This window comes from Dendrobates tinctorius, unplaced genomic scaffold, assembly GCF_039654945.1.
Source record: "Dendrobates tinctorius isolate UK_male_01 unplaced genomic scaffold, ASM3965494v1 ptg000162l, whole genome shotgun sequence".
NCBI classification, from domain to species: domain Eukaryota; kingdom Metazoa; phylum Chordata; class Amphibia; order Anura; family Dendrobatidae; genus Dendrobates; species Dendrobates tinctorius.
This window is the reverse complement of record NW_027361829.1, coordinates 48,144,090-48,161,188: the sequence shown is the minus strand read 5'-3', so window position 1 is coordinate 48,161,188 and position 17,099 is coordinate 48,144,090. Positions and strand designations below refer to the sequence as shown.

The 17,099-nt window shown below is 45.4% G+C and overlaps 1 protein-coding gene across 2 annotated transcripts in view; it reads left to right on the top strand.

Moving 5' to 3' along the window:
• The window catches only part of LOC141052725 (mediator of RNA polymerase II transcription subunit 1-like), a 163,832-nt gene extending 150,239 nt beyond the window's left edge, over window positions 1-13,593 (top strand). For both annotated transcript variants that reach the window (XM_073550008.1, XM_073550009.1), the window contains 3 exons: window positions 5,393-5,488; window positions 11,922-12,030; window positions 12,413-13,593. In XM_073550008.1, the coding sequence (XP_073406109.1) occupies window positions 5,393-5,488; window positions 11,922-12,030; window positions 12,413-13,511 (1,304 nt within the window). In that variant the 3' untranslated portion in view covers window positions 13,512-13,593. The remainder of the gene's footprint in view (window positions 1-5,392; window positions 5,489-11,921; window positions 12,031-12,412) is intronic.
• The last annotated feature ends 3,506 nt before the right edge of the window (window positions 13,594-17,099 follow it).

Here is a 17,099-nt window from a genome sequence, read left to right as displayed (position 1 = left end):
CCGGCAGGTGATACTGCAGCAGGCTTGTCCAAGGACCATTCCAACAGGGGCTCCACAGACAGGAGCCACAGAAGCCATGCCAAATCTGTACCTCAGCCTCTTGATCTGGTACCTACAGCTTCACTGGGTGAGTGTTCTACTCTCTGCCTATCAAGCTGACAGTCTCTTTCTTTCCCTTCTCTCGCTATGGCTCTCCTTCCTTAGACTAAGAAAAAACAAAAAATAAGGAATGTGCCCTTTGTAGACGTCCCCTCCCTGACTCCTACTCCAAAAGGCTGTGTAAAAAATGTATTAGCGAAGCCATGCAGCAAGCCATGCAGTGTACCTATTCATGGCAAGAGTGAACAGCTGATCATATCCAGTTCAGACTCTGATAATGATCAGGGAGTACGTTCATGCTTTCCTCTAGAAAGTATGGATAATTTAGTTCAAACCATCAGAACCACTATGGGGTGCACAAAGACAAAGGGACCACAAACAACACAGGATGTAATGTTTGCCGGTCTAGCAAAAAGAAAGAGAAGAGCCTTTCCCGTGATTCCGACTGTCAAATCCTTGATTAAAAAAGACTGGGAGAAACAAGATCAAAGAGGTTACCTGCCTTCAGCCTCAAAAAGGAGATACCTCTTTAGCAATGAGGAGCTGCTACCTTTGATTAAAGTCCCAAAAGTTGATGCAGCTGTCGCCTCGACCTCAAAGTAATCATCTTTGCCGGTAGAGGATGCAGGAATATTAAAGGATCCACTCGACCGTAAAGCAGATGCCTCACTAAAAAGGCTTGGGAGGCAGCCACTGGCATGTTTAAGCCAGCAGTGGCTAGCACTTTTTACGGCCCGTTCTATGCTGGCCTTGATTGATCAACTCGACCAGCAAATAGACCAGAAGATCTCCAGGGACAAATTACAAGCCGCCATCCCCTTATTCCGGGGTGCAGCAGCATTCATAGCCGACGCTTCAGCTGACTCATTGCATCTAGCAGCCAGGATAGGCTTACTTAACATCACCAGGAGTGCCCTGGGGACTCAAAAGTTGGAACGGGGACACGCAGTCCAAATCAAAGCTCTGCTCTATCCCTTGTGAGGGTGAGTTTCTTTTTGGAAAGACCCTAGATGACATCCTCACCAAGGCAAAGGAAAGGAAACAAGGCTTTCCTAACCCCTCTCTTCCATCTTATAGGAGGGCATTCAGGAGGTGGCCATTTGGTAGGGGAAGACCACGGGAAAATCAAAACCATTGGTCCACGAAGGAGGACAAAAACAAACGTACCATATTTAGAGGATCCTCCTTCTGAAAGGATAAATACTGAAAAACCAGCCCCCCAGTAGGAGGAAGACTGAAGTTCTTTTTCCAAGAATAGGAAAAAATAACAGCCAGTTCTTGGATCCTGAACATAATTAAGCAGCATGGGTTAAAAATGGAATTTCATCAGGTGCCCCATGACTCATTTATTTTAACATCTTTCAACTCGCCAATACAACAGCAGTCCCTCAAAGTTGAGATTCAAAGCTTAATGGCCAAAAATGTACTAATCCAAGTGCCAAAAGAACAGGAAGGGAGAGGATTTTATTCCTCTTTATTCCTGGTCCCTAAGCCTGATGGCTCATTCAGGACAATCATCAATCAAAAAAATTAAATACATTCATTTATAATCATGGATTTAAGATAGAATCAATCGGGTCTACCATTAAGCTTCTTTTCCCTAAATGTATGATGGACGGCTTAGATTTAAAAGATGCTTATTACCATCTTCCCATCCATTACAGAGATCAGAATGGCAGTCTCCCTCGATGGCATCATACACCATTTCCAGTTTACAGCTATGCCATTCGCCCTCTCCATTGCACTGCAAAGCTTTACAAAGGTGATGCTGGAGGTGATAACCTTCCTACGTCAGAAGAACACTTTGATAATTCCTTATCTCGACAACTTCTTGATAGAAGCAAACTCGGCTAAACAATGTAGTATGCAAGTAGCTGACACGATCTCGTCCCTACAGGCTCTAGGTTGGATTATAAACTTCAAGAAGGCCAGAATCGTGCCACAGTCTGTCCTCCTTAGGTCTTCAGTTAGACTCCACAAGTCAAAAATGTCTGCTACCGCAGGTAAAGATCTCAATGATAAAAATGAAAATTAGAACAGCAATAGACAAACCATATACTGTATGTCTTAGAGGGAAGCGATGTCCCTGTTAGGATCTCTTACCTCTTGTATCCCGGCGGTCCGGTGGGACTAGTTCCATACCTGGGAATTACACCAGATTCTCCTAGAGGATACTCGTACACAAGGTCATCTTGAAAAGAAAATTACCTTGTCTCAAATAGTCCTAACTTCCCTAGCGTGGTGGTTAGATGACTATCACCTATCGGGAGGGGTTCCTTGGGTAATAACACCTTCCCGTATTGTGACTACCGACGCCAGCCCTACAGGATGGGGTGCTCACATGGGAGAAGCTTTTTCCCAAGGTCGGTGGGGTAGTGAAGAGCTGCAGGATTCCTCGAACTTAAAAAAAAAAAAAAAAATTTAAATGCGGTCAGTTATGCGTTATATCACTTTCTTCTGCAGCTTCGAGGAGAACATATGAGAATCCTTTGCGACAACACCACAGTGGTGGCATATCTGTACAAGCAGGGCGGAACTCGATCAGTCTGTCTTCCGCAAGAAGAATTTTTTCCTTAGCCAAAAAGTAATTATTGTCTCTTTTGGCACTCTACATCAGAGGAAGAGACAATTTGGAGGCAGATTTCCTAAGCCGACACACATTACGGCAATGAGAATGGTGTCTGAGTTGCCAGATATTCAAGAACATCGTGTCACTATGGGGCCTTCCCCAAGTAGATCTCTTCGCCACGAGAGACAACAGGCAAGTGCGAAGGTTCACCTCCCTGAATGTGGCAGACCAACTGGAAATTCTAGACGCTCTTCAAGCCCCTTGGCAGTTCGAACTGGCATATGCCTTCCCTCCGACTATACTGCTGCCTCAAGTCCTCAGCAAAATCAGGGCAGAGAAGGCAAGAATAATTTTGAGAGCACCATTTTGGCCCAAGAGGCCATGGTTCTCATGGCTACAGACCATGTCCGTGTCAGACCCTTGGGTTCTCCCGTCAACTCCCAAACTACTCTCTCGGGCCATTCTTCCATCCTCAAGTGGTCAGCCTCCACTTGACGGCTTGGAACTTGAGAGGCAAATGCTAAGATCAAGGGGGTTCATGGAGGGGTTAGTCAAGACTCTCCTACAAAGTCGAAAGCTGACTACTACAAAAATTTTATACTAGAATATGGAGAAAATTCCTAGACTTCCACGCAGGTCCCGACTTTAGAGAAATTCTGATAGTATCCATCCTAGAATTCCTACAAAAGGGAAGAGATCTAGGGCTATCTGTCAATACACTGAAGGTCCAGGTATCTGCTCTAGGGGCCCTTTATAGTTATAATGTGGCAGGCAACAGATGGATATCCAGATTCATCACCGCCTGTGAACATATTAACCCTGTTCACATGTCTAGGGTTCACCCCTGGGACTTAAACCTGGTCCTGGATGCCGTAACAGGGAATCCCTTCGAACCATTAGATTCAGTATCACTTAAATGCCTATCTCTAAAGACTGTGCTTTTAGTGGCACTAAATTCAGCAAGGAGAGTCAGCGACATACAGGCACTATCTATAGATCCTCCGTTCCTATTGACATTCCAGGATCGGTTGACCCCTCATATCTACCATAGGTAGTGGGGAGACTTCACAGATCACAAGAAATCCACCTCCCCTCATTCTTTAGTGACCCTTCCACTCCAGAAGAACAATTCCACACCCTAGACGTGAGAAGAGTAGTATAAAAATATATTGAGAGGTCTAGAAACTGGAAGAAGAGTAGGGTTCTATTTATATCCTTCCAGGGCTGAAAAGAAGGGGTATGGAGTCATGAGGGGTACTCTATCCTGGTGGATTAGGGACGGGATCTGTCTGGCATACTCCGCGAAAAATGAAGATCCTCCGGAGGGTATCAGGGCACATTCCGCCAGGGCTATGGCATCCTCCTGGGCGGAAAGGGGAGACGTTGCAATCGAGTCTATATGTAAGGCCGCAACTTGGTCGACTTATTCTACCTTTTATAACCACTACAGGCTCGATTTATCATCCTCCTCTGACCTAGCCTTTGGTAGAGCTGTCCTCGGCACAGTGGTGCCTCCCAGGTGAAGGTCTCTGAAAGTCTCTCCAGTGGGTGCTGTCGTGGCGAAGGGTAAAAAGTCGGATTACTTACTGGTAATGCTCTTTTAATGAGTCCACGACAGCACCCTCCCTAGAAGTTAACATAGCATGTATACACTTGCTTAGATATAGAGTTAAGTTAATTTATTGAACGATGGTTTGCCTAATAATTGGTGGTCCTCCGGGTACTCTGAAATCCAACTGAGGAGAGGCGGACCGCCCCTTTTTTATTTCTGTAGGTTTCCTGTTCCTATGGGCGGATCCCGCTCTCGAGTGGGTGCTGTCGTGGCCTCATTAAAAGAGCATTACCGGCAAGTAATACGTCTTTTCTCCTTCATCCCCGGATGATTTTTCATTATTTTTTCATCCCCTTCTTCCAAGAGCTATAACTTTAGTATTTTTCTGCCAATATGGCCATATGAGGGCTTGTGTGGTTTTTTTTTTTTTTTTTTTTTTGCGGGACGATTTGTACTTTTTACAACACCATTCATTCTACCATAAAGTGTATTGGAAAACGAGAACAAACTCCGAGGGCGTTGAAATTGCAAAACAAAGTACAATTTCACAAATTTTTTTTTTTTTTGGTGTTTTATTTACTATATTCGCTATATTTTAAAACTGACCAGGCAATAGAATTCCACATGTCAGTAAAAGAGCACAGATACCAATCAATGAACGCCAGACACACTTTCAAATGAGGATTGTTATGATAGGCATAGGGACCTCCGGCTGTCATGACAACCCATTTGCAACCCGCGCTCACATCACGAGCATGCCAATGGAAACGGGCAATGACGAGCCCCCCTGCTGGCGCGTGGTAAGTGCTGCTATCAGATATTGACAGCGAAATATAACATGTTAACAGCCACAGCTGTTAACGGCACGATGACTGATTAAATGTGGGCTTGGTGTGTGAGCCTGCATCAAAGACAGGGACACGACATATGGCGTCATGTCGTGAAGGGGTTTAAGGGGTTGTCCAAATTCCATCTAATTTTCATAGTAAATCCCTATTTAATGTCATAATCTAAATGATTTTCTAATCTACTTGAATTAAAAATTCCCTATCCTTCCCTACGTACAACTAACACTACATGGTTTTTTTTATAATTCCTTTTTGATGAAATTTTGTTTGAGACTGTCTTGGTTTGTTGAACTTGTCACATGTATTATGCTTTCATCTTTTCAGATCATACGGATATGCTACACTTTGAGGTCTCCTTGCAAAAAGATTTAAGAATCTGTATTTCCTTCCAACATCCTAATGGCGACAGTCTCTCATGTGGTATGTATCTTGTTTCTAATGGGAACCTGACAGGACCCCCATGCCCTCCTACCCACCAGCATTTATTGCTAAATATTCTGCTTAACCAGCCCTCTTTAGTGTTTAATGTCGTCTTCACATCCGGACATGTATGCCTCTGGAATTGAGAAGTATACATCTGGCTTAAGAGGAGCAATGATGTGGGCAAAGAAAGCCATGCACATGCATGAGTTTTGAAGAGAGTTGGCGATAACGCCTATCACAGAGGCATGATAATGCAAAGAGGGATGACTAGTCTGGGGAAATAAATGCCCCATCGACTAGTCAAATGCCTAATTAGCATATGAAATACAAAGTTTATAAACCTTTCTTTTAAAACCTGGATCTAGGTATTAAACATTATAGAGGGATGATTAGGAAGGGTACTTGGCAACAAATAGTCTAATGCTGGTGGGTTGGAGGGCATAGGGGGCCTGTCAGGAGGGCCAGCATCAACTACTTCGGGCAGAGATGAGAGCTTCAGCCAGCTAAGGATGAGAAGGGGTGAGTATTTGACTATTTAAGTATGGAGAATTATATGGGACCCATTATTCTCTATGGAGCAATATATGGGGTCCATTATTCTGTATAGAGCATTATATGGGGCCATTATACTGTATGGAGCAAACTGTGGGGTCCATTAACCTGTATGGAGCACTATGTGGTGCCCATAACACTGTATGGAGCACTATGTGGTGCCCATAACACTGTATGGAGCACTATGTGGTGTCCATAACACTGTATGGAGCACTATGTGGTGCCCACAACACTGTATGGCGCACTATGTGGTGCCCACAACACTGTATGGCGCACTATGTGGTGCTCACAACACTGTATGGTGCACTATGTGGTGCCCACAACACTGTATGGCGCACCATGTGGTGCCCACAATTCTGTATGGAGCACTATGTGGTGCCCATAACATTGTATGGAGGACTATGTGGTGCCCATAACACTGTATGGAGGACTATGTGCTGCCCATAACACTGTATGGAGGACTACACTGTTTGGTCTAAAATGAAAAGTGTGCTGCCACTCTGTGACTACAGACTTTTAAATCCCCCCCCCCCCCCCAGCGAATGCACTGTGCGCTGCGAGGATATCTTGGTTTCTGAGATCTTTTGGAATTTACAATAGATATCACTCATGTAATGCAAGAAGTAAGTAAAATGTTTGGTATTGTATTATACCTATGACATCTGTGCATCATAAATCGTGGTATGTCTTAGAGGGGCCCACGGAGACTTTCGCCCGGGGCCCACAAAAACCCGGAACCGGCCCTGCCTGTGCGGCTCCCTTTATTATGAATTGTATTTTTCCCATAAGGTAATAGTTAAAGGGGTTCTTTGGGAATGCAGAGGAGAATAGATGACACAAATACCTGTCCAATATGGTTATAGTGGGTGAGACACTAGAGTGAATGATTTATTTGCGGGGGTGGGCTAAGACGACAAAATTTTTAAATATTGATATACAGGGTCTTCTAGGGCTACCGCCATTGAGCGGGGGCGCCACATCGTCAACAACTAGGGTGCCAACCTCCGGAGTCAGGTAGGGCTTCTGTTAGGGCCCTGTAGGGTAAGATTAGTTTTCCCCTACTTAACATATTTACCCTTTATATTTGTATTGGGTACTTGTATAGGCCCTAAACCCTCTTGTATTTAGGATAACCTACTATGATGTTTTAATTATTGAATTAAAAGGTATTTTTTAGGGGTTAATGTTTTTCTGCTTTCTTGGTTTGCTTCCTGGCATAGTCTAACAAGGTCCAGAGATCATCATAACTCCCTTGAGTTGCAATGGAACAATTGGACCCTTACGATGACGTCGCGGGGCACCAATAGGAACGGAGAGGGAGCCACCACCTTTTCCAAGCCTACTAAATGCTATGATCGCTATCGAATGCAGTATTTAGGGGGTTAAATGTCCCTGGGGCGTGTGGGCACTGCTCCTGGCCGTAACAGCTGGGGCTCAGCTATCACGTAAGCTGAGCTCCTTGTGGCGGACGCATGGATGCAATGGATGCAGCCCTTGTGCACCGCACAATCGTCATGACTTACCCATAAGTGAAAGGTCTGGAACCCCTATCCAACCATGACGCTATTGGTGTGGCAAAAGTCGTGAAGGGGTTAAATCTGCCATACAGTTCCAGAGATATGGGCTTTTATATTTGGTGTTAATTTTTATGGCCTTTACAAAAAGGAGGTATTGGTCACAGGATTCTCTGGGATGCCTTCAGGCTACTTTGCATTATTATCTTTTGTGCAATACCCCTTTGGTAAAGCCAACAAAAATTACTAGTAAATAAAAATAAGGCCTCCACTCTGGAACAATAACGGTGCATCGGGGGTAAAAAAGGAGCAAAAACTATCATTCAATTTGGTGACCAGTCGTCTTTAACTATAAATTAAAACATTCAGTTATATGTAGGTTTAACCCCTTCACCCCCAAGGGTGGTTTGCACGTTCATGACCGGGCCAATTTTTACAATTCTGACCACTGTACCTTTATGAGGTCATAACTCTGGAATGCTTCTATGGATCCCGGTGATTCTGACAATGTTTTCTCATGACATATTGTACTTCATGTTAGTGGTAAAATTTCTTTAAAATAACTTGCGTTTATTTGTGAAAAAACGGAAATTTGGCAAAAATCTTGAAAATTTCGCAATTTTCCAACTTTGAATTTTTATGCCCTTAAATCACAGAGATACGGCACACAAAAAACTTGATAACTAACATTTCCCACATGTTTACTTTACATCAGCACAATTTTGGAACCAAAATTTTTTTTTTGTTAGGAAGTTATAAGGGTTAAAAGTTGACCAGCGATTTCTCATTTTTACAACACCATTTTATTTTTAGGACCACATCACATTTGAAGCCACTTTGAGGGGTCTATATGATAGAAAATACCCAAAAGTGACACCATTCTAAAAACTGCACCCCTTAAGGTGCTCAAAACCACATTCAAGAAGTTTATTAACCCCTTAGGTGTGTCACAGGAATTTTTTTGAATATTTAAAAAAAATGAACATCTAACTTTTTTTCACAAAAAAAATACTTCAGGTTCAATTTTTTTTATTTTACCAAGGGTAACAGGAGAAATTGGACTGCAAAAGTTATTGTGCAATTTGTCCTGAGTACGCTGATACCTGATTTGTGGGGGGGAACGACTGTTTCGGCGCATGGCAGAGCTCAGAATGGAAGGAGCGCCGTTTGACTTTTTCAATGCAAAATTGGCTGGAATTCAGATCGGACACCATGTCACGTTTGGAGAGTCCCTGATGTACCTAAACAGTGGAAACCCCCTACAAGTGACCCCATTTTGGAAACTAGACCCCCAAGGAACTTATCTAGATATGTGGTGAGAACTTTGAACCCACAAGGGCTTTACAGAAGTTTATAATGTACAGCGGTACAATTAAAAAATCATATTTTTTCCACAAAAATGATCTTTTCACCCCAATTTTTATTTTCCCAAGGGTAACAGGACCCTAAAAGTTATTGTGCAATTTGTCCTGAGTATGCTGATACCCCACATGTGGAGGTAAACCACTATTTGGGCGCATGGCAGAGCTCAGAAGGGAAGCAGCGCCATTTGACGTTTTTGGCTGGAATTGAGATCGGACACCATGTCGCGATTGGAAAACCCCTGATGTACCTAAACAGTGGAAACCCCCCACAAATGACACCATTTTGAAAACTAGACCCCCCCCGGGCGTGAAAATAAAAAATTCGTATTTTTTCCACAAACATGATCTTTTAGTCACCATTTTTTTTATTTTCCCAAGGTAACAGGAGAAATTGAACCCCAAAAGTTGGTGTCCAATTTGTCCTGAGTATGCTGATACCCCATATGTGGGAGAAAACTACTGTATGGGAACACGTCGGGGATCGGAAGGGAAATAGTGACGTTTTGGAATGCAGACATTGATGGAATGGTCTGCGGGTGTCATGTTGCCTTTGGAGAGCCCCTAATGTACCTAAACAGTGGAAACTCCCCACAAATGACCCCATTTTGAAAACTAGACCCCCTAAGGAACTTATCTAGAAGTGAGGTGAGCACTTTGAACCCCCAAGGGCTTCACAGAAGTTTATAATGCCAGGGCATGAAAATAAAAAAATCGTATTTTTTCCACAAACATGATCAATTATTCCCCAATTTTTTTATTTTCCCAAGGGGGTAACAGGAGAAATTGAACCCCAAAAGTTGTTGTCCAATTTGTCCTGAGTAAGCTGACACTCCATATGTGGGAGAAAACTACTGTATGGACACACGTCAGGGCTCGGAAGGGAAGTAGTGACGTTTTGGAATGCAGACATTGATGGAATGGTCTGCGGGTGTCATGTTGCCTTTGGAGAGCCCCTGATGTACCTAAACTATTGAAACTCCCAACAAGTGACCCCATTTTGGACACTAGACCCCCCCCCCCACGGCACTTATCTAGATGTGTGGTGAGCACTTTGAACCCCCAAGTGCTTCACAGAAGTTTATAACGCTCGGACGTGAAAATAAAAAAATCATTTTTTTCCACAAAAATGATATTTTTGCCCCCAATTTTTTATTTTCCTAAGGGTAACAGGAGAAAATGGACCCCAAAAATTGTTTTGCAATTTGTCCTGAGTAGGCTGATACCCTACATGTGTGGGTAAAACACTGTTTGGGCGCATGGCAGAGCTTGGAAGGGAAGGAGCACCATATGACTTTTTCAACTCAGAATTGGCTGGAATTGAGATCAGACGCAATGTTGCATTTGGAGAGCCCCTGATGTGCCCAAACAGTGGAAACCCCCAATTCTAACTCCAACCCGAACCCCAACACAGCCCTAGCCCTAGCCCTAGCCCTAATGGAAAAATGGAAATAAATACATTTTTTTAATTTTATTATTTTTCCCTAACTAAGGGGGTGATAACGGGGGGGTTTGATTTACTATTTATGGCGGTTTTTATTTTTGGCAGCTGTCGCACGCTAAAAGACGCTTTTTATTGTAAAAATAGTTTTTGCATCACCACATATTGAGAGCTATAATTTTTCCGTATTTTGACCCACCGAGTCATGTGAGGTCTTATTTTTTGCGGGACGAGTTGACGTTTTTATTGGTACCATTTTCGGGCACGTGACATTTTTTGATCGCTTTTTATTCCGATTTTTGGGACGCAGAATGAACAAAAAACAGCGTTTCATGAATTTCTTTTGGGGGGGTGCGTTTACACCGTTCCGCGTGCGGTAAAATTGATAAAGCGGTTTTATTCTTCGGGTCAGTACGGTTACAGCGATACCTCATTTAGGTCTTTTTTTATGTTTTGTCGGTTTTATGCAATGAAAACTATTTTATATAAAAAATAATTATTTTTGCTTCACTTTATTCTGCGAGCTATAACTTTTTTTTATTTTTTCGCTGATGATGCTGTGTGGCAGCTCGTTTTTTGCGGGATAAGATGACGTTTTCAGCGGTACCATGGAAATTTATATGCGTCTTTTTGATCGCGCGTTATTACACTTTTTGTTTGGTGGTATGATAATAAATCATTATTTTTTGCTTCGTTTTTTATTTTTATTTTTTAAGGGGTTCGCTAAAGGGGTTAACTAATGGGACAGTTTTATAGGGCGGGTCGTTACGGACGCAGTGATACCTAATATGTGTACTTTTATTGCTTTGGGGTTTTTTTAATTTCAAAAAATGAATTTATTGGGCAATATTTTTTTTTTTTTTTTTACTAATTTATTTGGCGATTTTTTAAAAAAAAATTATTTTTACACTTTTTTTTTAATTTTTTTTTTACTTACATAGTCCCAGGTGAGACATCGCTGATCTGTCACATCACAGATCACTGTGACAGATCAGCAATCTGTCACAGGCAGTGCACAAGGCTTCCTCATGCCTGCGCTTTGCAGGCACTGAGGAGGCCAGCTTCCTCCAGGCCCCCGAAGGCCCCCGTCGCCATCTTGGATCCGGGGGCCTGGAGAAAAGGAGTCCCCCGCAGCAGTGCTGCACATTGCGCTGCCGTGGGGGGGCTCAGGGAAGCACGGAGGGAGCCCCCTCCCTGCCGATGCTTCCCTTTAACTCCCGGTACACCGCGATCATGTTTGATCGCGGTGTGCAAGGGGTTATCGTGTCGGGGGCGGTCCGTGACCGCCCCTGACACATAGTGCCGGGTGTCAGCTGTGATAATCAGCTGACACCCGGCCGCCATCAGCGGCGCTCACCACGTGGGCGCCGCTGATCGCGCTAGACGTACTATCCCGTCCATGGGCATAGGGGCCTGGGTCCCATGGACGGGATAGTACGTCTGATGTCAGGAAGGGGTTAAAACTGAGAAATGGAAAAAAAATTACACTAAGATCATTGTATTTGATCTACTTCTGTCCATCTTGACTTGTGAAAAGTAACATTTCACATATGTTTCTGTAGTTGTCGTTGATGTCTTGAGCCACAGGAAATTGGTGTGCAGTCTCTTCACTAACTCATCAGACCCACCTTCACCTTGCAACACTGAATTCATCATGAAAGTTCTGGAAAGGTAAATACTTACTATTTTGTGTCCATCCCATTCTACAATTTTCATGTACAAGTATCATTGTAATAAGTATCAGATATTTAGTCTATGGTACTACGCAAAATGGTGATTGATTAGGGTCTCCACTGTCCATTCTCTTCTGATCTGCCCTTTGTCTAATAGGTGGATAATAAATGCTTTAATATGTATCCGCTTCATACAGACAATTCAGTGGTTACACATTGTGGGATATGGCCAGCATATGTCACAACATGATCAATGCTTTCTCGATGTGACATTGGAATATCAATAAATATACAATGTCAAAATTAAATTCTATACAAATGATTAAAAGAAAACTGTTTATTCATGGCTTGCTTACAATTTATATTTTTTTCTTTCTCAGTTGCATGTCAATTCCCTTAACAATGAGGGCTATCTTTAAGAAGATGCAGGAAATTGAAGGTTCTGAAAATGTTCTGCCCCCACTTTGTTCAGAATACCAAGAAGAGGTTGAAATTGAACAACTGCATGACATGGCACAAGATGTAGGACCAACCTTTATGAATATCCCCAATAATGAGGACTATGATCATAATGAGGGCATGTTAACTATCTTTAAGAAGATGCAGGCAATGAAGGCTTCCAAACATATGGAGATAAAATGTGCAACCATGAACAATGAATACCAAGAAGAAGCTGAAACTGAAGAACCACATGACATGGCACAAAATGCAGGGCCAACATTTACGAATAGCCCTGAAAATGAGGACTATGATCATAATGAGGGCATGTTAACTATCTTTAAGAAGATGCAGGCAATGAAAGCTTCCAAACATATGGAGATAAAATGTGCAACCATGAACAATGAATACCAAGAAGAAGCTGAAATTGAAGAACCACATGACATGGCACAAGATGCAGCGCCAACATTTACGAATAGCCCTGAAAATGAGGACTATGAACATAATGAGGGCATGTTAACTATCTTTAAGAAGACTCTGGAAATTAAAGTTTCTGAACATATGGAGATAAAATGTGCGATCAAGAACAATGTTTTGCCCTCTCTTTCTTCAGAATACCAAGAAGAAACTGAAATTGAACAGCCACATAGCACAACAGAAGATGCAGGGTCAACCTTTCCAAATATCCCCAACAATGAGGACTATGATCGTAGTGAGGCTATATATCATGATGGTAGCGTACATTCAGGTGACTTGAATGAGTCTAGTTCCTCTCAAACTGTAGAACTAAATTCCAGCTACACAGAAGACATCTATTATAACCATTCCGAAATCAGTTCTAGTTTAATAGAAGAACATAACTCTAGTGTTGTTGACGAATCTTTTTCTAGTTTTTCCGAAGAACCAAGTTCCAGCATTATACAGGAACTCAGTCCTATTATGGCTGAAGTTTCAAGCTCCAATGAAACTGAGGATCCAAATTCCAGTATTTCCGACAATCTGAGTTTAAGTATTACAGAAGAGCTCAACTCAAGTGTTTGAGGAGTAGTGGTGCAAGGATTCATGTCTGAGCATGAAATGGATGATACCAAATAAACTATGAAATGGAACTCTTTGCATGATATGACGTTGTGTTGTGTGTTTCTGCTGCACCCAAAAACAATAAAGGTTAAATTAAGGGTTAAAAAGAAACATGACATGTTGAAAATGGTATCTGATTTCCAGGCAGGATGGTATAGAGCAGGCGGAGCTGATCAGATTGATGTACATTTTGTGGAAAAAATAGCCGTAAAACATTTTGTTTTAGTCTCACAAATCCATGGCGTTTGAATACATGAGTCCAGGGGTGGTCCTACTCCGTAATTGACAGTTTTCTCTGTATGTCTGTGCATGCAGCGATATTGGTAAGCCACTGAATAGGATCAGCCACCGGACTCGTATGTAAACAAACACCAGGCATTTCAATTAATAAAATATGAATTATAAGGGATTGTTTGAAAAGATTCAGTATATCATTCTGCTCAGCTTCACCTTCTCTGTCACAAGCTGTCCACAGATTGGACTGCATGTGATTGACACATTCTCTTTCAGGGCCACTTGGACAGTGAAATCGCTCAAATAGCATCTGGGAATCTCAAATGGCTGTTTGTACAGTACAGTAATATCATAAAGATGCAATCAAATCAGGATGATTTCCAAATGACACAATGCTTGTCGGCAGTGGCGGATTATAATGAGGTCAATTTGGGCAGTTGCCCCGGGCCCAGTGGGGTTAAGGGGCCCACAGCCCAGGCCAGTAAATTGCCCCATTATAATCCGCCACCGCGCAGGGCCGGATTATAGGCAGGGCAGGCGGGGCTTCAGCCCCGGGGCCCCCACCACAAGAGCTTCTAAGGGGGCCCCCACCACATTCCTGCTGGCTGCTGCAATGGCACTCCATCTTCTCCCCACCTAAAAGTGAGTGACCGTGGGGGCAGCATTATGTGCTCTGCTACCAGCAGCATCTACAAGTAGCGTGAACGCTGATGCTGCTGGTAGCGTGCAAAGGCTTGTGATGAGATCACAGGAGGTAAGGTGTCAGGGCCCCGATCATGTGACCCCTGTCTCCTCCCCTCCTGTGACCTCATCACAGGTCCTGTGCGCACAGCACAGAGCACTGAGAGCAGCCATGTATGTGGAGTGCGGCTCTGCGGGTGGAGGTCGGTGCTGGAGGCCCCATTATTCTCTATGTGGAGTGTGGCTCTGCGGGTGGAGGTCGGTGCTGGAGGCCCCATTATTCTCTATGTGGAGTGCGGCTCTGCGCGTGGAGGTCGGTGCTGGAGGCTCCATTATTCTCTGTGGAGTGCGGCTCTGCGGGTGGAGGTCGGTGCTGGAGGCCCCATTATTCTCTATGTGGAGTGCGGCTCTGCAGGTGGAGGTCGGTGCTGGAGGCTCCATTATTCTCTATGTGGAGTGTGGCTCTGCGGGTGGAGGTCGGTGCTGGAGGCCTCATTATTCTCTATGTGGAGTGCGGCTCTGCGGGTGGAGGTCGGTGCTGGAGGCTCCATTATTCTCTATGTGGAGTGCGGCTCTGTGGGTGGAGGTCGGTGCTGGAGGCTCCATTATTCTCTATGTGGAGTGCGGCTCTGTGGGTGGAGGTCGGTGCTGGAGGCCCCATTATTCTCTATGTGGAGTGCGGCTCTGTGGGTGGAGGTCGGTGCTGGAGGCTCCATTATTCTCCATGTGGAGTGTGGCTCTGCGGGTGGAGGTCGGTGCTGGAGGCTCCATTATTCTCTATGTGGAGTGTGGCTCTGCGGGTGGAGGTCGGTGCTGGAGGCTCCATTCTCTATGTGGAGTGTGGCTCTGCGGGTGGAGGTCGGTGCTGGAAGCTCCATTATTCTCCATGTGGAGTGAGGCTCTGCGGGTGGAGGTCGGTGCTGGAGGCCCCATTATTCTCTATGTGGAGTGCGGCTCTGTGGGTGGAGGTCGGTGCTGGAGGCCCCATTATTCTCTATGTGGAGTGCGGCTCTGTGGGTGGAGGTCAGTGCTGGAGGCTCCATTATTCTCTATGTGGAGTGCGGCTCTGTGGGTGGAGGTCAGTGCTGGAGGCCCCATTATTCTCTATGTGGAGTGCGGCTCTGTGGGTGGAGGTCGGTGCTGGAGGCTCCATTATTCTCCATGTGGAGTGTGGCTCTGCGGGTGGAGGTCGGTGCTGGAGGCTCCATTCTCTATGTGGAGTGTGGCTCTGCGGGTGGAGGTCGGTGCTGGAGGCTCCATTATTCTCCATGTGGAGTGAGGCTCTGCGGGTGGAGGTCGGTGCTGGAGGCCCCATTATTCTCTATGTGGAGTGCGGCTCTGTGGGTGGAGGTCGGTGCTGGAGGCCCCATTATTCTCTATGTGGAGTGTGGCTCTGCGGGTGGAGGTCGGTGCTGGAGGCCCCATTATTCTCTATGTGGAGTGCGGCTCTGCGGGTGGAGGTCGGTGCTGGATGCCCCATTATTCTCTATGTGGAGTGCGGCTCTGCGCGTGGAGGTCGGTGCTGGAGGCTCCATTATTCTCTATGTGGAGTGCGGCTCTGCGGGTGGAGGTCGGTGCTGGAGGCCCCATTATTCTCTATGTGGAGTGCGGCTCTGCGGGTGGAGGTCGGTGCTGGAGGCCCCATTATTCTCTATGTGGAGTGCGGCTCTGCGGGTGGAGGTCGGTGCTGGAGGCTCCATTATTCTCTATGTGGAGTGCGGCTCTGCGGGTGGAGGTCGGTGCTGGAGGCCCCATTATTCTCTATGTGGAGTGTGGCTCTGCCGGTGGAGGTCGGTGCTGGAGGCTCCATTATTCTCTATGTGGAGTGCGGCTCTGTGGGTGGAGGTCGGTGCTGGAGGCTCCATTATTCTCCATGTGGAGTGAGGCTCTGCGGGTGGAGGTCGGTGCTGGAGGCTCCATTATTCTCTATGTGGAGTGCGGCTCTGTGGGTGGAGGTCGGTGCTGGAGGCTCCATTATTCTCCATGTGGAGTGAGGCTCTGCGGGTGGAGGTCGGTGCTGGAGGCTCCATTATTCTCTATGTGGAGTGCGGCTCTGCAGGTGGAGGTCAGTGCTGGAGGCTCCATTATTCTCTATGTGGAGTGCGGCTCTGCAGGTGGAGGTCAGTGCTGGAGGCTCCATTATTCTCTATGTGGAGTGCGGCTCTGCAGGTGGAGGTCAGTGCTGGAGGCTCCATTATTCTCTATGTGGAGTGCGGCTCTGCAGGTGGAGGTCGGTGCTGGAGGCTCCATTATTCTCTATGTGGAGTGCGGGTGGAGGTCGGTGCTGGAGGCTCCATTATTCTCTATGTGGAGTGCGGCTCTGCGGGTGGAGGTCGGTGCTGGAGGCTCCATTATTCTCTATGTGGAGTGCGGCTCTGCGGGTGGAGGTCGGTGCTGGAGGCCCCATTATTCTCTATGTAGAGTGTGGCTCTGCGGGTGGAGGTCGGTGCTGGAGGCCCCATTATTCTCTATGTAGAGTGTGGCTCTGCGGGTGGAGGTCGGTGCTGGAGGCCCCATTATTCTCTATGTAGAGTGTGGCTCTACGATTCGTGACCACCGTCACGTGACGAGGGGGGCCCACAGAGTCTGAACTGCCCCGGGCCCTGGCTACCCTTAATCCACCCCTGCTTGTCG